This window comes from Hippopotamus amphibius, chromosome 3, assembly GCF_030028045.1.
Source record: "Hippopotamus amphibius kiboko isolate mHipAmp2 chromosome 3, mHipAmp2.hap2, whole genome shotgun sequence".
Taxonomy (NCBI): Eukaryota; Metazoa; Chordata; class Mammalia; order Artiodactyla; family Hippopotamidae; genus Hippopotamus; species Hippopotamus amphibius.
Window position 1 is genome coordinate 173,066,782 of NC_080188.1, and position 21,598 is coordinate 173,088,379.

The 21,598-nt window shown below is 39.7% G+C and overlaps 1 protein-coding gene across 2 annotated transcripts in view; it reads left to right on the forward strand.

Annotated features, from left to right (window-relative positions):
• Positions 1–2,668: 2,668 nt before the first annotated feature.
• ASTN1 (astrotactin 1) overlaps positions 2,669–21,598 on the forward strand; it is a 299,335-nt gene continuing 280,405 nt past the window's right edge. For both annotated transcript variants that reach the window (XM_057727657.1, XM_057727658.1), the window contains exon 1: positions 2,669–2,951. In XM_057727657.1, coding sequence (XP_057583640.1) covers positions 2,669–2,951 — 283 coding nt within the window. The remainder of the gene's footprint in view (positions 2,952–21,598) is intronic.

The following is a 21,598-nucleotide window of genomic DNA, read 5'->3' on the forward strand; positions in this document are numbered from 1 at the left end:
TAAGAGGAGGCCATGTGACAGCGTATGCCTCTTTACAGGAATGCAGCGCCCTGGCAATATAATCTCTTTTTATTTGCATTGAACTCTTGCTTAACTCTTCCACAGAGAAAGAGGTTTATAAAGCTTCAGACACCAATTCCAAGTTTTTGCAACTTGATATACACTTTTAAATGGACATTTGACCCATGTACTCTTTTTCTTGTAACTGTGAATGAGAAAGCATGTAAAACTGTAAGCATGTAAAAATGACTACGAAAAGGCAAAGTAAAGTAGATATTGACTTATCAGAAAATTAACACCAAATGGTTCACTTGGGTTTTCTAAAATGACTCAAGACACTTCAGAACATGAGGAAGAAAGATTTCAAAACAATAGTAGATCATATGCTACTCAAAAGAAGGAAGAGTATGATCCTAGAATCTGCCTGTGCTTAGTCTAGTGCACAGTATACGGTAGGTGTGCAGATGTTTACTGAATAAATTACTGGGGGTCATTAAGTCCAGCAATTATCTATGGGTACACCTAGATGTCCCATAACTGTGTAGTGGAGAAAGCCCTAGGCAAAGAAATCTTGTTTGTGGCCTTAGCTCCCCCACTCCTTCTTGGCAGATTGATCTTGGGTAAACACCTCACTATTTCACGGTCCTCAACTTCTTCATCTGTTAAATGAGAGACTGGACTAATAGATGATCTGGTAGTTTCATGCAATTTCTCACATTCTAAGACTAAGCGTATTTTCTTGTCATCCACTCTAATTTTTCAATGGTAAACCTTGAGTAACTAAGTTAATACTGCTTTTCTATGCTAGAGAGAGTAGGTAAAAAAGGTATCATCATGGGGTCTTTCTCTCCCTCAGTATCTCCTATGAAGATGAGTTTTAGAAAGGTCATTAGCTGATAAATGGTTTTTGCAGCAGTTTGCAATGCTACATGATAATATGTCTCTGGGTTAGTTCTCAGATATGTCAAATTAAGAAAAAAAAAACTGGTAATAAAGTATTTTTGTTCTCTTTTCTGGTAAGCAGGTCTTTCACTCCTTAAACATGACCTTAGATATGGCTCATTTACTCTATTCCCATTCATCAGCTAGAGTAACCTTGTGAAATATATGGCAGAAGCTTTTTTTTTCTTTTCTTTTAAAGGACACACATTCCCAGATGCCAATACATTGACACAAGCCAGAATGAAAATGAAATTGTTTCTAAAGTGGGGGTCCTCTTTGAAAAGGGTGGTGCATTAAATTCCTAGATATTAGGAATTATTTATAACATAGTCTTACAGCACCTACTATTTAAATCAGCATTGAATAAATGATGTTGGATGGGCAAACTTTTTTTTTCTAAATTGAAGTATAGTTGATTTACAATGTTGTGTTAGTTTCTGCAAACTTTTGATATGTTGTAGGTTATCGCATGAGAGAAAGTTCAGTGAATCATCAGATACCAGCACATACAACCATCACTTTTCTACCACAGTTTATTGCACACTGTCATCATTTTGTTAAAGTATCACTGTCCAGCACCAATGGAAACAAAACTTACACAGGATTTTGTTGTTAATGTTGCTGTTGTTACCTACCCTGTTCTACTCTTGATTGGGCTGGGATTGACTTGGCCCATGCCCAAGAATATTCTTTGATTTCTTTTCCATTTGTTAAGGGTGCTTAGAAACTGTTTTTCTCACACTTTCTTCCAGCTCTGTTCCCTTTACTAGATTCTCTAAAACTAAAAGCTCAACATTTCTTTGAGCTAGCTCTACTTTTTCTGTCAATTATAGGATGCTCCAAATCTTTATATTGCTTACCATAGATAACATTGGTAACAGAAATGAAACTGAAGAGGCAGAGAGAAATTGCAAATAAAAGTTCTGGTCTCCTGCTTCACTGTATACAGTACACTGGCTTTTTTCTTTGTTATCCATAGGATCTATCTATATCTACATACGAAATGTTTCCTATAAATATTTCTGTAAAGTTAGTGCTGAGTAATAATACACACGAGCATTTATTCCAGCACACGCTTATCCAATACACAAATCCAATTTTCGTGAGTAAAAAAGATAAGAATGGGACCACCTACATCTACAAAATAACTGGGGGCGTATTTGCATCTAGAGACCCCCATCACCTGCTCTGAGGAAGTACCTTTTAAAGGGTGTGTGTGTGTGTGTGTGTGCGCGCGCGCCCTTCCCAAGCCATCTGAAAGATAATGCGAGAAGGAAGATTTTGCATTGCAAAAACGGTTAAAAAAAATTGCTGTGCAGGTAGTTAATAGCCAGGAGCATGCTCCTGCTGGGGGTTGCAAAGGAGGAGAAAGGCGGCAGCACCGGCAGCCTGCTGGGGGCTGACCTGATTCCCTAGAATCTTCAGCTCCCTTCCTCTTTCCTCCGACGTCCTTCCTTCTCCTTTTCTCCTCTCTCCACCTCACCCCACCCCCCTTTTCCCTTCCCCAGATAAGCAGCTCCGGGAAACAAAGAGCGCGGGTTCTCCAGGCGTGGGCGTTTAAGCTCCGCACCAGGCAAGCGGCCTCTCGGTCCCGCGACCAGGGCTTTCCCGGCTCCGCATCCCCTCCCCAACCTCCCCCGCCTCCCGCGCTCGCTCGCTCGCTCCCTCCCCGCTCGCTGCCTCCCCCACCTTCGCAGCGCTGGGAGGAAGGCGGCTGGGGCTCAAGATGGCTTTAGCCGGGCTCTGCGCCCTGCTCGCCTGCTGCTGGGGGCCGGCGGCGGTGCTGGCCACGGCCGCGGGCGACGTGGATCCTTCCAAGGAGCTGGAGTGCAAGCTCAAGAGCATCACGGTGTCGGCGCTGCCCTTCCTGCGCGAGAACGACCTGAGCATCATGCACAGCGCCTCGGCCTCCGAGCCCAAGCTCCTCTTCTCCGTACGCAACGACTTCCCTGGAGAAATGGTCGTGGTGGACGACCTGGAGAACACGGAGCTGCCCTACTTCGTGCTGGGTGAGTCCCTGGGGAGGTCGAGGCGGCCCGAGGCGCTGGCCCGGAGCCCCCACCCCCCAGCTCCGGCTCGCTCTCCACACCCACTGGCCGGCGACCTCCCTTCCCCCACTTCTGCCTCCCTGGATCCGCCCCATTCCCAAACCATTCTCCGTACGGACTTGCCGAGAGCCGCGTCAGTGCACCTGACTTCTCCCCAAATCCGACCCGAAGGCTGGGCCTTCCACCTCCCCTCAGCCGCCCTGCCCCAAAGGAACAGGTTGCAGCAGCCTCTCTGAAACCTTTCCCAGCTTTGACCTCCCAGCTTTCATTCAGAAGCACATCGACAGAGCACTTCTTGGCTTCTCCCAGCTCAACTCCCAGAAGCCCTTTAACCACTCCCAGGACACACGCTCAGTTCCTTGCCTCACACCCCCGGGACCCCCATCCCCACCCACAGCATCTCCTGGGGGAGATGAAACAGTATCCAGTGCTCACCTAGGCAGGCGCCTGCACTGGTTGGATCTCCATTCACTCACTGAGAGTTCTTTATCTGCACCAGGTTGCTGACACTCTCTGGCCTTCCTTCAGAACACAAGTTTCCTACGCCCCTGGTGTCCATCCTGGCGAGTTCTACCTCCATGCTTACATGTAACAGACACCTCGTTACAGACACCTCCACATCTCCAATTCCTTGGATGAAGAAATCATCCAACTGTAGTCTGTTAACATTGGCATCTTTGTTCTCAAGCTCCCTTAGACAGACAGATAGGCATTCCTGCACAAAGAATGGACTCCCTGGCCAAGAAGCTCTTCCTTCCTTTGTTTATTTGTTTACACCTCTCTCTTGGTATCCTTATTTTAATTTTCTTAGGCCACAAAACTCCTTCAGATACTGGAACTTCTACATCACTCCTAATCCACCCCTCTTTTTTCACTTCCAAGCTGCAAAGATACTGTAGTCCTGAGCCAGCATCTTGCAAAGTACCACAGGTTCATGTGACTTTGTTAACTAAAATTTCCTTCACTTCTCCATGTGCAGATCCATCTCACCCTGCTGTGCACGCCCACCATGCAATCCATGTCTTTAATTCTGCTATAAATCATTCTTATTGTGCCCAGGAGAGAATTAAAAGATAACCACAAGTAAGTTTATGGATCCAAGAAAAAAAATGAAAATGTCCAGGAAGGTGTTGCATCTATTGACTGTCCTACCAACTAAAGTTCATTTTGTAGGGACATGGCTTCCTGATGGCTGTATGTAGGTTAGAACCACAAATGGAATGCTATTTCACATCCCCTTCATGCTCTTTCCTTATGAGACATAAAACATTAAGAAGTGGATGAGTAAACCCCCACTCCCCAACCCTATGGAAAACAATTTCAAAAATTGCCTGGTTTGAAAAATTGGTTGAAAAGTTGGTTTACAGTTCCTGGAGTACAGCTCAGTAGACCCCATTAAGCCAAACCTATAGTTCCAATGGCATTATTTATTTTTGCATTAAAAATGTACTAATAACACAATAAAAACGGTACTGGCTGGGAATGCTGACACTGTGGATACGCTGTTCATTAAAATGTATAATTGCTGGGTTATTCGGTGGATGTAAATTTTGTGTTGAAGTCGTGCTGATATGCAAGTACAATCTGTTCATCATCATGTGTAAGAATGAATATAGGGAATTATATGTTTCTAAAGAGCTTATTTTGGGCTCTGCATGCAGTGTTTACTGTGCATGCAGAGGGACATGTGTGGTGCATGAAAAAAGGAAGACTGGACTAGCAGGTATTCAAATTTCCACTTTTTTGCAGAATCCCAAAGCAGGGCCTAAAGCCATGATGTGGCTACGAGGATCCAGTGTGCACAGCAAAAGCCCAGATGTTAAAGAATGGGTTTTCTGCACCTCTGTGCAAAGCTGCCCACTGCAGCACCCTGCTGGAGTTGCTATGGTAACCTCCTGCAACTTGGCATTTACACATAGGAGCAGACACACTCTCTCATTTCAGGGCCAGATGCATTTGCTCAATGCATTGATTGTCCCCTGCCCTCCCATTTAACAGGGTATGTTCAGAACCAGAGATGTGCTGTACCTTCCCTTTTGGCCCAGTATTCCCCAGGGGAAGTAGGAGTGAATCTCAGCTTGGGTAGTGGGGCAAAGCTGGGCAGAAAGGGAGAAGAGTCCAGGTTCATGGAAGTCAAGTGTGGTTGCTTTTGAAGTTAATTTTTGTAGTCCTGGATCCTGTCACTTGTGGCCAATAGTAAGGTCTGTAGTGACTTTGATTTAGAGGTTTCCCTACTCTTATCTCTAGAACCTGGTTTGCTTAATCCATCCTGTAGAGGAATTTGAGTCAGTCAGTCCTGGGAATTTACTTACCTGGCACTCTTAGGCACTATTAGGATACAGAAGTTTAAAAATAAAAAAAAGGCCCCTGCCCTCAGAGCTGTGAGTAATGACACCTGATTGTGTAGTAAGGTTGTTAAGGGCTATAGAGATGCAGAGGAAGGAGATACTTGCATGATAAGAGCAAACTCCGTGGAAGATTTGAGCTTGACTAGGGGCCTTGACCAAAATCAGATCCTTTTGTCTCCAGGATCAAGTCCTATCACTTCAGTGAGGCAAACAAGCATCTTCTCCTTCTGAGGATAGCCTTCTCCAGCCTCTTATCTCCGCAAGCCTGCCGCGGCTTTCAGGACTCTTTCAAGACTTTGCACATGCTCCTCCCTCTGCCTAGAATGGTCTTTCCCCCTCCTCCACTTGGCATTCATTCTTCCTTCTATACCCTGCACACATGTCACCTCTCTATGAAGCCTCCCCTACCCCCACCAAAGTAGTTTGAGTTCATTCACCCCTCTTCTGTGCTCTTTGCATGGATTAAAAAAAAAAAAAAACACACACACACACAAATGAACAAAATTAAAGATAGGTTAAATTTGGCTTGGCGTAGGAAGGGTGAAGCCATTTGAGGTCATGGAAAGGATGCATCAAGGATGGTGATAGGAATGAATGTGGGACTAGCATGCATTTGGCACAGTACAGAGATTAGCCTGGTGGTCTGAGAGTAGAGAGGACCCTGCCTGGCTCTGTAGAGTGGAACATGCCTTGTCACTTAAAAGCCAGACAGGGGAGGGCTGACTCAACTTAGAAAGCACTGAAGCCTGACTCACAGAGGCTATCTCAGCCATCAAAATTGTTGTCAATTTTGCTTATAGGATAACTCTAAGGAGCAGTGGAGGGGGTGGCATTATCTCCTGTTCTCTGAGGCAGGATTTGCAAACTCTGGTGAAAAGGCCATATGTAACTTTCAGATGTGTTTTGTTTGGCTACACATAGTTTTGAATTTGAATGTTCTTAGTCAAGGCATGCCATCTCTAGATGGCCATATTCCTATGAATATTGATTGTACTGCGGCTGAGCCTGTTCTTTATGGTACTTATCTGGTACCTCTCAGCCAGGTAATTTAAACCCCCGTTTTCAGAAGTATTGTAAAACTTTCTGTAATGTGGCAAAATAACTGCAGTTCCTAATTCAAGATATTTAGATGCATAGGCCTTATTATCCTCTCAGGAGAATATAAAATTTTGCTGAACTAGCCAATTAAAATTTCATACCTTAACTAAAAAAAGTTTGTGGCTCATCTTTCAAAACAGTAGCCTTCCCTGTGTTGGAGGCATATGTGATTTTGAGACAACAGGTTAACATGAAGTGTGGCTTCTGCACTGAAGTGCCGTGAACAGAACCTATTTATCAGTCTCATTACTATTTGAAGGGGATGCTCCTCTGTTTCAGACCCAACTATTGAGCGTGTGTAAAACTTAGTGAAGAAAGCTGTTACTCTTATGCCTTGGAGTTTAGCTTTAGCTGTCATGGCTTTTGATTGAAGAAGGTATGCCTGAAGATAAATCAATCAGCCTGCCGAGATAGAGTGAGTTCCTGCATGCAGGGTGCTATTTAAAGTGTCTGGAGCAGGCCAGTGTGGTGGTTAAAAGTACAGGCTTTGAAGACAGATCTGGTGTCACCTCCAGACTCTCCACGTATTCCAACAGTGGAGAAGAGTAAGGATGGAGAGATTAAGTAAGTTACTCAGGGTCACATAGCTAACAACTTAAGGATCCATAACTTGAACTCAGGTCAATGTGACATTTGTCTTTCTCTTAGTTACTACTTCATATACCTTAAAAGTTTTCAAAATCTGTTCTTTTTCATGGTTGAATAAAAGGAGCCCTGGCAATGGTCAGAATAGGGAAAACACTCAGTTTGTATAAAGGCGTCCTTTGTGGTTTCTATGTAAATACCTTTTGAATATCCTTGTTTACTGAGCGATTTCTCACATAATCCTTAATGCAGAGGAGGGTGAACTTCATCAAGAAATATTTACCTAAGCAGGTATATTTACCTAAGCAGAAGTGGGGAATTCTTATTTGATTCAGAGTTTCCAGGTCTGGGTAGCCCTGTTTTATGACGTGTTATGGTACCCACAGCCTTGATGAACACGGTAGGGTACATGGGGATTAAGATAACAAGTTCAGTGCTCTTCTGAGAAGGGCCCCACAGAAAATGCAAACTGAGAAGCTCAGAGAGCAGGTTCCACTGTGAATGGAGCCATCCGTTAGGCACTGTGGTTTCTCAGCTTCTTGACCAAGGCCACTGAAGTTTGTATCAGGTGATCTTGTGCTTAGAATTCACTGTCAGAGCCCAGTGGCACTGCTTGAATAGCAGTTATTGAGCTTTCTGATTGGCTTCAAATATCACATTAGACATAGTTTTCTGCTTACCACTGAATGGTGCCTAATAGGAAACATCCCACTTTTTTTTCACACATCCCTCTATCTCCCCATTCAAGAAGAAACTTGGAAATTTGTTTCTTTTCCTTCCTTTTGCTCTCTGCTACAGTGAGCTGCCTGGGTGAACAGAAAACACATTCGTATAGAGTGGCAGTCCCATCCAAGACATGGGAGGATGATTAGTAGCAATCTTAAGGTAGGGTCTTCAGCACTTATATAACTCATACTAGCAGAATGCACTAATTTATAGTATTGAGAGAGTTATTATTTACCATTTCTCTACAGAACTGTAGCTTTTACATCAAAGGAATTTTGAATGCAAGAGTGATGAATTTTACATTTCAAATGCTCTTCTAGATATACTGATATGATTTGAATTCAAGTTTTTGAAGGAAAAGTAAAATACAAGCTTAATTTCTTTATGTATCTTTGAAGGCAAGATTGAGGTCTTGTTTTACAGAATATATATATTTATATATATAAATATATATTTAAATTATATATTTAGGTATAGTAAATATATATTTCCTTCTTTCTTTCTTTCTTTCTTTCTTTCTTTCTTTCTTTCTTTCTTTCTTTCTTTCTTTCTTTCCTTTCTTTCTTTCTCTCTTTCTTTCTTTTTAAGGAATGTAATTAAGTCTAAAGTCTACTAGTTTCTCAGATTAAAGCCAGTTTATGAACAGAATTTAGCACTTTTTCAGCAAGAATATGCCAAGTCTTTACTTCTTCACTTCTATATCAAGTTCAAATACATGTACACAGATGGCAGAAAAAGCTCTATTATGAGCAAGTTAATCTCCCAGGACAAGTTAAGGCCTATGGTGATTTTTAATATACCACAATTTGGCATCTATCACCATTTTTATTATAAATATGAAACGGTTAATATTTTTTTAATCATATACACTTTAAACACTGAAAGAAAAAAAAGTGCCTCTATTGATCTCCTAGTTTCCAAGGAACAAAACTTGGAAAAATTAATTTGTTGCTGATGGCAATCTAAATTGACATGATGACTTGTGTAAAGCAACCTGATATTATAAAGTTGAAAATGTACATGCTTTATGACCAAGCAATCCCAATTCTCAGTATTTACTATACAGGAATTCTTACATGTATATGCCAGAACATTTGTAGTGGCCTTGTTGGTGGTAGCAAAACCCGGAAACAACCCAACATGTTAACAGGAGGCTAGAAGTGTACAAGGTGTTATAGTTACCTGGTGGAATGTTATCCAGCCATGATAATAAATGAGTTGCAGCTACACATACCAACGTGGGTAAACCTCACAAATGTATCATTAAGTGAATATAAGCAACTAGCTTAAAAATACAAATGGCACCATTTCAATTATATAAAATTCGAGATAACCACATATTGTTTAGGATACTTACCAGTGTACAATTTACATGAAAAGCAAGGAAACAGAAAAACACAAAGGATGGGTGTTGCCTCTGGTGAAAGATAAGATAACGTGAAGGAGGAGGGAAAAAAGAGGGGCTTCAAACATTCTGGCAGTTTTGATTTCTATTTTTCTTCCTTTTTAAAAAAAGTAAACAATTTTTATAACAGTTTTAGATTTTGAGAAAAATTGTGAAGATAGTACAGAGAGTTCCCATGTACCCTGCACCCAGTTTCTCCTGTTATTAACATCTTACATTAGTATCACACATTTATTACAATTAAAGAACAAATATTGACATGTTATTATTAACTAAAGTCTATACTTTATTCAGATTTCCTTAGTTTTTACCTAGTATCCTCTTTCTGTCCCAAGATCCCACCAGAATCCTACCTGACATTTAGTTGTCACATCTTAAGTCACCTCTTGACTGTGAGAGTTTCTCAGACTTGTTTTTGATGACCTTGACAGTTTTGAGGAGTACTGGTTAGTTCTGTTGAAATGTTGCAGAAATCAGTCTGTCCAGAAACCAAGCACCACACTCGGAGGGCTGGAGAACTCAGGTTTATTAAGCCGGCGGCCCCAGGCAAGCTAAGGCTCCAAAGTTCTGGGCCCCGAACTCAGGGTGAGCTTTACTTTAATGGTGCACATATTTACAGAGCATGGAAGTTTCCAAACAGAAACTTACAAGAGCAGGTGCAAAACATTCCATTTTTAGCAAAACATCTTAAAGTTACATTGGACTGTTAGGTCATCCTGTTTTTCTATTTTTCTCAGTGCAGCAAGCATATTTCACAAAAGCAAAACAAGCATGGAGTTATTTTTAGCTGAGTGTAAGTTTCTAACTTTCCTCTTCAGTAGAATGTCCCTCAATTTGGATTTATCTGATGTTTTTCTCATGATTAGACTAGGGCTATAAATTTGGGGGAGGAAGCCACAGAGTTAAAGACTCATTTCTATCACATCATGTCAAGGGTGCATTTTATCATTATGACCTGTTGACCTCGCTCACCTGGCTGAATCTGTCAGTTTTCTTCAATGTAAAGTTACTCTTCTTTCCCCCTTTGTACCTTGTTCTCTTTGAAGGTAGTTCACTATGCTTAGCTCATACAAAAGGAATAGGGAGTTAACGGTTCACTGTTTTGAAAGCCGAGAACCTATGTAAATTATTTTGAATTATTCTATATGAGAGAATTGTCTCTTATCGCTCATCAATGTATTTAATCATTTATTTATATCATAAGGGCTCATGGATATTTATTTTATACTTTGGGTTATAATCCAATACTATTGTATTGATTTTGTTGCTCAGATTGTTCCAGCTTTGGCTAATGGGAGCTCTTTCAGTTGGCTTCTGTGTTCCTTTGACCTAACCCCATTAATACATATAGATTTTTGTCTTGTTTTTGATTTTTGAGCACTTTGTTATTTTCTATCACTACAGGCTGCTCCAAGCTCATCTTGTGTATTGCTTCCCCTTCCCACCACTGCCTGGTCCTAGAATCAGCTATTTCTCTGAGGAGCCCCGAGTCTCTTCATTCGAGAATGATGTTAGAAACCAAGATCTAGGGACTGGGTGTGCTTATTTATACTGGGGTGTTGTTACCTCTAGGCCCTCTCAGTTAACAGAGTGAAGAACTCTATGTGTGTTACTAAGTCATATGTATACACATATCTATAAATATTTCCACGTGTAACCATCTGTATCTATATTAAGCATAACTTCATACTCATGTCTGCAGTTGTCATCCATTATATAATTATCTAATAACATCTAATATCTTTAATCCATGGATCATTCTAGTCCCCTCCCCTTGTTTATCCACTTCAACAGTGAGAAACCTGGTTCCCACTATCTTCTATCCATTTATTTAACTGTTCAGTTCCACTATACATGTATGGCAGTATCAGAATTGTTTACTCATAACCCCATGGGGAAAAACTTTATCAGTTAGAGTACAACTCTTATGTACAATTCCTTTAGTCTTACAGACTCCACTCATATCCTTAGATACTTAGTTACTTTGGTCAGCACCTTCCCCCTCTCACCCATTCCAGTGAAATTGTTTCATGTATTTAAGATACAGTTAGCGTTTTGTCACATTCTGCATTCCATCCTGGAATCACCCAACCTCCTAAATGATTTGTTTTCTCTCAATTTGTACACATCAATGTTGGCGCTTTGTACTCTAAAGTTCTATGGGTTTTAACAAATATACAGTGTCATATATCCACCATTGTATTATCATACAAAATAGTTTTACTGCCCTACAAAATCCTTCACCCTTCACCTATTCAACCCTTTTTCTTCATTACCCCCAAACTCTGGCAACCACTGAGCTTTTACTCTCACTATTGTTTTGCATCTTCCAGAATGTCATATAGTTGGAATTACACAGATTTGCCCCTTTTACTTCGCATTATGCATTTAGGATTCATTCATATCTTTATTTATGTCATTAGCTCATTTGTTTTGGCGCTGAATAATATATTGTGTAGATGTACCACAGTTTGTTTATCCATTCACCTACTGAAAGACGTATTGGTTGCTTCCAGTTTTTAACAATTAAGAATAATAGTGCTACAAATATTAGCATATTTTTTGTGTGTACTGGCTTTTTTGTTTTGTTTTGTTTTTGTAATCTCAGTGGAGAGGTTTGAGTTAATCATACTCCTTAATCCAAAATACATTTTATCACAGGTCTGTGAAAGCCCTCCTCTTTTCAGTGGCTTGTTTGTTCCTCTTTATCCCTCCTCCCAATTTCCAGCCACCCTTCCTCACAGGCCAACATTCTAATTTTTAAAATGTGTATCTTTTTAAAAATATGTTCTTGTGAAATGTGAATAGTTTTTTGTGTTCACATATGCTTTTTTAAATTTGTAGGCACATTTTTAAATCTTTATTTATTTAATTTATTTAAATTAATTAATTAATTAATTTACTTATTTTGGCTGTGTTGGATCTTTGTTGCTGCGCGGGCTTTCTCTAGTTGCGGTGAACAGGGGCTACTCTTTGTTGCAGTGTGCAGGCTTCTCATTGCAGTGGCTTCTCTTGTTGTAGAACATAGGCTCTAGGTGCACAGGCTTCAGTAGTTGTGACACATAGGCTCAACAGTTGTGGCTTGTGGGCTCTAGAGTGCAGGCTCAGTAGTTGTGGTGCATGGCCTTTGTCGCTCTGTGGCATGTGGGATCTTCCCGGATCAGGGACCGAACCTATGTCTCCTGCATTGGCAGGCGGATTCTTAACCACTGCACCACCTGGGAAGCCCATGTTCATATATTTTTAATTTAACTAAATGGTGATGTGATATAATGACATTCTGATTCTTCCTCTTTTCAGTCAGCACTGTATTTAAGATCCATTCATGTTACTGTATGTGAATATAGCCCAGCACTGTACTGTCCAATTGAATCTCGGAAGTAATGATAATGTTCTATGTCTGCCTATTCAACATGGTAGTCCCTAGCCACATGTCACTCTTTAGCACTTGAAATTTAGCTAGTGCTGTTAAGGAACCAAATTTTTTCTTTAAAGAAAAATTAAGTAATTAGTGTTTAAATAACCTCATGGGGCTAGTGGCTATCATATTGAAAGTGCATATACAGAACATTTCCTCCTTGCAGAAAGGTTGATTGGACAGAGTAGGTCTAGCATTCCATGATGTGCATCTACCACATTTTACCAATCCATTTAATGATGTATGCCCAGATTGCGTCCAGCTCCCCATCAGTATAAATAATGCTGTGATAACCATTTTTATACGTATTTCCCCAAGGATCATTGTGAAAATTTCTCTGGGATATACAGCAGGAGTAGAACTGCTGGTTCATTAAGATTATGTACACTTAATTTGACTAAGTACTGTCAGACTGTGCTCAGAATGACTGCCCCAGTGCACACTCTCATCAGCAGTATTTGAGGGTTCCTATATCCCCATGCTTCTACCAATGCTTGGCATTGTCCTGTGTTCTTTTTTTTTTTTTTTGTCATTCCACTAAGTATGAAGTGCTATCTCGTGATTTCACCCTGCATTTTTAGCAGCACTTTAAAATACTAATTACAAAGAAAATTTTTTCTCAGATGGATGTATGTCTTTTGATTTCACCTGTTTTTGTTTTATTGGGTGGTTGGTTGGTTGGCTGGTTGGTTTTCCAGAAGCTTTTGAATTTTGCGTAATTTAATTATTAATTATTTTTGGCTTCTACACCTTACGTCTTAGGGGAAGTTCTTCCTCACTTTAGGATTATAAAAGGATTTATTAATTTCTGTCCTCCTACGCCAGTGGTTTCTTTTGTTGCATTTAAATATTTGATATGTTTGGAACTTATTCTGGTATACACTATGAGTTATAACCTTATCCAGATGTACTGTATGAAGTACCAACTTTAGCAACTCAGTTACTCGGATGTCTCAGTGTCATTTATTAAGTAGTTTGTGACTTTCCCTCTGACTTGAGATATCACCTTTATCTTATACTAAGTTATTTAATATATTTAGGTTTATCTGAACTATTGTTCTGTTTTATTACCACATAAAATTATTCATGAGCCTATCATATTGTTTTAATTATTAAAGCTCTGTAGTATGTTTCATTATGTGGTAAGACTAGTCACTTTTGCTAGTATTCTTTTTCAGAATTCTCCTAGCCATTCTTCTTTTTTTAAAAAATATAAACTTTCAAAGAAGCTTGTCTAGTTCTACACATATGAGGGTGAATCAAAAATTATCTGCATTCTGGCTGTAGAATTTATAGAAATGTTAATATAACTGGAGTGCAGATTTTTTGATTCACCCGTGTGTTGTGTATGTGTGTGTGTGTATAAAATAACAAGATTAACAAACACTAGTAATATTTTTGCTAGAAATCATGTTAAATTTTTGAATTAACTAAGGGGGAATTAATTAAATCCTTACAATGTTGAGCTTTTCTATTTAAGAACTTGATATGTTTCCATTTATTTAAGTCTTCTAGTCTGTCCTTTCATCGAGTTTTAAAGGATTTTCCCCCCTCATATAGTTCTTGCACTTCTCTTATTAAATTTCCTTCTAGGTATTTTATCATTTTGTGGTTTTGTAAAAGGAGTATTTTCTTTATATATATATATTCTCAACAATTATGTTTGTGTATATGAAAGCTATCAATGTGTGTATTAATTTTAACCCCCATCACCTTACTGAATCTCTAGCCATAGTAGTGTATTAGTTGCATCTCCTGACTATTTTAGCTACAGACATATCATATGCAATTACTGATAATTTTATATCCTTCCCTTAAATTTGTTTTTACCTCTAATTTCATTCTCTTGTCTAATGACACTGGTACTAACGCCAATACAAGGTCAAATAAGAATGTGATAATGTGAATTTTTCTCTTTTCCTAACTTTGATGGCAAACAACACTGCTGTCTTATGATTATGACAATGGCTTTTGGGTTAAGGTAAATAAAAATTACCATGTTAAGAAAGAATTGAGTTTTTTTTCCTTATCAAAAGTTATTTTTTAAAAATTAAAAATATCTTTTCAGTATCTATAGAGATAATCATATGATTTTTCTTAGATTTATTAAAAGGATAAATGATATAAATAGACTTTCTAATACTGAACCATCTTTGCATTCCCAAAACAACTCTTACATGGTAAATGATGAATTATTCCTTTAATATGCTGTTGGATTCTGTTTGTTAATATTTTATTTAGGATATTTCACATCAATCATCAATATTCCTAAGTGAGATTAGTCTTAGATTTTCTTAGTTTTTAAAAATTTAAGCAAATGAAGCAAACATTGCACACACCCTGTCTACTCCCAAGTTTACATGGGCCAAATCTCCACAAATGATGCTGGGAAATGCAGTTTTAGCTGGGTGGCCATGTGCTTGAGTTAAATGGGAGAGAGAGACAGACAGACAGAGAGACAGAGACAGAGGGAGAGAGAGAAGGAGGAGAAGGAGGAGGGGAAAGGAAGGGAGGAGGAGCAGGGGTGGGGAGCAGAGGGAAAGCTAGGCAAGGCAAAGATTTTGGGGGGACAATAGCAGTCTTTGTTACAGGGGTTTCAAAAAAGTTAAGAACCATCCTTCTAGCTCCATACAATTCCACTCTCCTTTCGGGAAACACCTCCTTTTTGGAAGTACACATCTTCAGGTTCATCACCTTCTGTCCCTCCTAGTTGTCTCCATTTATCAGCTTCTAGGTCTTTCACCAGTGAACTTGGTACTGCCCCTCTGGTTTTGCTTTCTTTACCCAAGAACATATCATTAACCATGTAGACCCAGGTCAACAAACCTATTCTTAAAGGGCAAGAGAATAAATATTTTAGGCTTTTTAGGCCACATAGGCTCCATTCCAACTACTCAAATATATCTTTGTAGCAGAAAAGCAGCCATAGACAATATGTAAATAAGTGGCTGTGGCTGTGTTCCATGAAAACTTTATTTTTAAAAGTAGGCAAGCGGCCCACAGACCATGGTTTGTCAACCCCTGATGTAGACAATACATCCAGTTTCCTGCTTTATGATTCCTTGACTCCTACAGCTCCACTGACCATCAAAACTCCCAGTTTATTCACCCATAACTATGATCACAGCCCCTCATCCCTAGAACTCTCCAAGTCTGAAACTGGTCCTAGTGACACCACAGATTCTTCTTTCCAACTCTCATGCTTTCCCTTTCCCTCTGACTGATCTTTGGTTCTTTGAAATTCACCATTTCATTGATCTTTTTATTTCCCCCATGTCTATTAGAATGTTTCTGGCATTTCCTCCTTTTCCCGAAGTACCTTTTTATCAGAATCCTCAATTTCATTTCTTATTGTCATCATCCAGCATCTATCAGTTAAATGTCCAAATATGGATCAATTCCCCTAAATCCACATGCTCTACTTCTACCCCTGGACTCAGCGCTGAGATCTGTGTATAAATATTCCAGTCTGCATGGATTGGCAGTATTATAAATATCTAGGTTCTAATCTCAGTTTGGTCCTAAACTTTGCTTGTTAATTTTTTATTGTCCTTGATAAACCTCTCCTTTCATTGCCCTCAGTGACTATTTCAAACTTTTAATGACAGTTAAGCACCCAACTTAATATCTACATCTTTACATGTAGCATAAGACCTTGCCTCATACTCTACCTAAAAAATTGAGGCTCTCAGACATAATTTCTGTACACTCTGTCTCTCAAACTTGTAGACCTTCTTGCATATTCATTCTTAGCTTCTCATCCCAACTTTCACTATGTTTTGAGCAGCTGCCAAGTACCAGTCATGATGTTAGGTTCTCAGGATTCAATGAGAAATAAAGAAGACACAATCCTGTCTTTATAGAATCAAGAATTCTGTCTCTTCTGGGGCCTCACTCTATTTTTTATTCATCTCTTGTAGATCCTGACTTTCTCTCTCTCCTTCTTTTTCCTAGATCATTCCCTCCAGCCTATCAAAATATTCATATCTCTCCTATCTTAAAAAAAATCATCCACTTACTTGTGTACTCTCTTAATGAGTACCTTATTAGTCTCTCCCCAATCACAGTGGATTTTGGCTTCCTGTCTGCTTCACTGCATTGACATTGTCACTGACCTCCTAATGTTAAAGCCAAGGAATACTCTGCTATCCTTATCTTAATGGTCCACTGTTGCATTTGTCACTGCTGATCTTCACTGCAGTTGTCTCCTTTTCTTGGGTATTGTACAAGCTCTTTACAGGTAGGGAGGTACCCTGTAAAACTGAAAGAAAGCCAGTATGGCCACGGCATAAAAGTAGAAAGAGGTTTTCCAAAATCAGCTGGTGGCAATTTCAAAAGCCTTGCTGTTTCCCAGTTTACAATACAGTAACGACTCCCACAACCTGCTAGGATTGCTCAGGATTCTTAGCAAGGCACGAAAGGTACTCCAGGATCTGGTTCCTCTATCTCTAGCATCATCTCAAATTCACCTCATATTAATTTGGAACTTTTCCATTGCAAGTAAGAGAAAACTTAAATTGATGTACATGATAAAAAGGATCCATAGGCTCAGGTCAGTGAAAGTGGTAACCGGGCTTTCTTCTTTCAGGGCCCCAGCTATGTGTCTCTGCAGTGCTCTGGGCTTTGGCCTCCTGGGTGGACTGCATCCTTAGACTGGTGGAGAGCTGCAGCAGTTCTGGGTATCACATCCATATGGAAAAGTATGGGAAAATATCCAGAGGAAGAGTCAGGGTTGCTTCTGAGAGCTGTCTCTCCCAGCAGCCTCCTGCAAGGCTCTCCCTGCAATTCTTTGGCATGGGTTGACTTAAGCCTGTCCAGCCCCGGACCAATCTCTGTACCAAGAGGGATGCAATAACTGATCTGCTTCAACTAATCAGGGCCCATTCCTGGAGCTTGGGTCAAACTCCCAGACTGCATGGGGAGAGGGAAGGTGAGGAGGACACCTCAAAGTCACTTCAACAACTCCCTTCCACTTCCTGCTTTGGGGATGGTGACCTACCATTCTCTCTTTAAAATTTCCCCCTCATTTCTTTTAGCCTTCTGTATACATCTTAGATACAACCTCTTCTTCTGTGGGTTCTTTGCCCTTCTTCTGTATTCTCATAGCACTCCACGCAGACCTCCCTAGAAATACACTGTCATTCTAAAATTATTTTCTTCCCCATTTGCCTATCCCATGATGTGATAAACTCCTTAAAGGCACACAAGTTCTTATTCATCTCATTGTCCTCAGATTCTAGCACGGTGCTAGTTTGGCATGAAGTATGTCCTTTGAGAATGCATGTTGAACTTGGTTCCACTGAACTTCACTGGACTAACTCCTGAGGAGCCTTCAAGTCTAGCTCAGTAGTTCTCAGAGTGTTCCACAGATCTTCCCATGGATTGATGAGGTCCTTTCCAGAGGCTCTATGAAGTGAAAACTATTTTCCTCATAATATTAAGATATTACTTGTGTTTTCCACTGAGGTGATGTTTGCACTGATGATATGTAAGCAGTGGTGGGAAAAACTGCAGATGCCTTAATAGGAATTAAGGCAGTGACAACATGCCATGCCAGTTGTCACTACCCTTGTCACCATACCCGCAGTTTTTTTTAATCTGCTTTTACTTAGGGGTATCCTAGATGAAGCAATACAAATTATTAATTTGTGAAATACTGACCCTTGAGTACATGTCCTCTTCATAGTCTAACTTATAAAATGAGAAGTACACACACAGCACTTGTGCTCCAAGCTGAAGTGCTCCAACCACTTGTGGTTGTTTGAGCTGGAAGCTGAACTATCTCCCTTTGTCTCATACCACAATTTTTGCTTGAGAGGACAGGCAAACTATATTTATGCAGACTGGGGTATTTTTAATAGGAATTGTAATAGGTATTTTGCTGTCATTTTCTTGAAAATGAACAAAGGGAGCATGGAAAATGACTGACAATATTTGTAGCCAATGATAAAGTCTAATAAGCTTTCAAGAGAAAAAAAAATTATAAAAACTTGTAAATGCCACAGTGAACTTGAAAGCTTTCCAATACTTACAGACTTTTCTCCGGAGACCAGCACTGCTGTTAATGAATGAGAGTTTTTGAAACTGTGTCATGAAACGTGCCAGCAGTTGGAAGATCTGTGTAAATCCATTAGCTGATATTTTCGAAATGACCAGCGCCTAATGTTTCAAAACCATGAATGAGTTGAAAATATGTTTAAATTTCAACATGGGAATGGATTTTACTGAAGCATGAACACAGTGTTCAATGTATGATTTCTGTTTCCACATTGCCACTCACCTTTAAGACATTAATATTTATTAAGTTTTGGTGTAGTATCAAAGAAGACTGTCCACAATTTTCTGAAATGGCTATGAAAATACTCCTCCCTTTTCTAACTTCATCTCTGTGTGAGGCAAGATTTTCTTCATGTACTGTAGCCAGAATAACATGTTGTGGTATATTCAGTGCAGAAGCAGAGATGAGAATCCTGTCTTTTATTAAGCTGGATATTTAAGGGTTGCAAAAATTGTAAGACGGTGTCACTCTTCTCACTATTTCTTTTATCACAAAAATACTTTTTTCATAAAATATATGGTTTATGTTAACGTGTAGTGGGTCTCTTGCTGTTTTTAAATGAATTAATAAATATTTAAGACATTTCTCAGACCAGCTTCCAATATGGTAAACATAGATGGATATAACCCACTTAAACAAAAGCTCTTTGTGGTTCTCAATAATTTTTAAGGATGAAAACGGTTGCTGAGACAAGATGTTTGAGAACCGCTGACCTACCTCATATGGCACCTCTACTGGGAACTGACCCTGACATCCCAGGGAGAATTAATTATCTTTCATGTGAGTGCTGCAGCACTTGGTTTACATTTCTGTTACAACACTTTAGAGTAACACATTATTTTGTATGCCTGTTTTTTTCTAGCCTGTGAGCCTAGTGCTGGGGCATATCTGATACTTAGTGCTTGATGAATGAATGAATGAAGTTTCTTGGGCTCCTCCTTCTACTCCAGCTGCTTCTTGTTAATGAATTTTAATGAGTATCCTGCGGCTTCTTTGGAGGGCAGAGCTTTACACACACACTATAACCTCTACCGATTGGTTGTGCTGTGTTTGGCCCTCATCCCCTTCAGCCATGTGGGGAATTGCTAGAGATCAGGAAGGAAAGGTGGTTGATTAAAAATCTCTGAATCATGGTGCCTAAAGCTGCTTTCAGAGGTGCTTTTCTTTAGCCATCTTCTTTGAGGTTTTGGATAGACAGTGAGCCTGGAAGACGCACCATTATCGTTACCTAAAGGTCACGGGGGAGGCTGATTGAGAGACTATGAAATTTAAAGCAATTTTGGTTTATTTCCCAGGGGTCTGGAGATTAAAGGCAAGGGGGATGCTTATTGTTTTAGAGCCACATGGAAGAGTTCGAGCTTCTCTAATACAGAGACTAAAAATCCAAGGCATTTTCACCAGAGGAACAGAGCTGAAAGTTGATTTCTCTAAGGTTGCAGGTTAAAGCAATCTAATGAATAATCCAACTTTCTTAAATCTTGGTCCCGGACTACCCAATCCTGGGAATTAGATATTTGGAGACTCAGAGATTTTGGAATTTAAGGCACTCTGAAAGCTTCTAGGTCAGTGCTTCACAAACTTTTTCACAGCAGATCATCTCTGTCTCCCTAGAGTAAATTACATGTCTTCTCATGGCCAGAGGTGATGGGTTTAGGGACTGTGTCTTACACCAGATCCCACCAGTTACCCTAAGGGTTGGAGGTGAACATCACAGCACATCTGCTATCCATCTGCAGCATACCAGTATGATATGACATACCTACTGGGAAATTCTTTTCTAGTCTAAAGTGTCTTCATGGGAAGGAACAAGAATCTCATTATACACTGTGTGGATTCCTTATGTGATGTGAGAGATCAGTAATAACTTTCCCAAGCATCTAATGGGGTTTTTAGAAGTAAACCTCCAAATTGGACCAGTTACCCCTAAACCATTGGGGCTGTTATCCAGTGGATTAAACCAGCTCAGAGATAACATCAAACCATTGGACTCCACTCTTGCTCCTAACCTGTTTTGGTCTCAGCTTTAGTATTTTTCATATTTAGTCTGGTAATCTGGCTTAGAGGGCATGCTCCAGAATTTCTCATGACCTCTTCAATGGCAAGTTATACTGTGTGGAAACTTGTAATTACTGTAATTTCCACTGGGACTTGATGAAGTTCTAGCCAAACCTAAAAGGAAAGAAAACTTGACATTTTGTTTACCTGTGGGATCTTGTCCAATGTCAGCACTGCCCAATAAATGGTAACTCATTTTTTTTGAAATAGTGTTAGGCTTACAGAAGGGTTGAAAAAATAATTCAGAGAATGCCCATACACCCTTCACTCAGCTTCTCCTAATTTACATGTTGCCCAAGTGTAATGAGAATATTTTTAGGTGGTACACGGCCTATCATTTTAAAATATAACGTTTAAACATATATTAGAAAATATGTATATTAGAAAATAAAAGGCACATCAAACATAATCTCATTGGTTTTGTCACAAAGATTCAGATTAAGCAAAAAGTTGACAAAATAAATTTTAATTTAAAAACATGAAAGTACTAACATTTCAGATGGTATGTGGACATGGCAGAATTAAATTACAAAGGTATTACTTGAATGAGTAACATTTGGGACTCTGTCAAAGCAAATGCGTGACTTGGAAATTTAAGAATTTACTTCCTCCTTCTTACTCTCTTGGGAGACACTCCTTGGATACTGGCTTCCCAGGACAGGCTTTACCTCTTCAAAGTGCCACTCCTGAGCGATCTGCGTTCTCCATCCAGTAGGTTGGTGACGGTCAAGGCTAGAATAGTGTCCCTGCCCATGTCCATAGCAAAGCTGACTTCCCTCGAATCCTCACATTACAATACAGATGGATAAGTATTGTGGTGATGATGGAAGTTAATGTTCTTCCTAAGACTGGACATGGACAAAAACTTGGAAATGTCCATACTAGAGGGAGATTTGAGAGGGAAATGTAAATTAT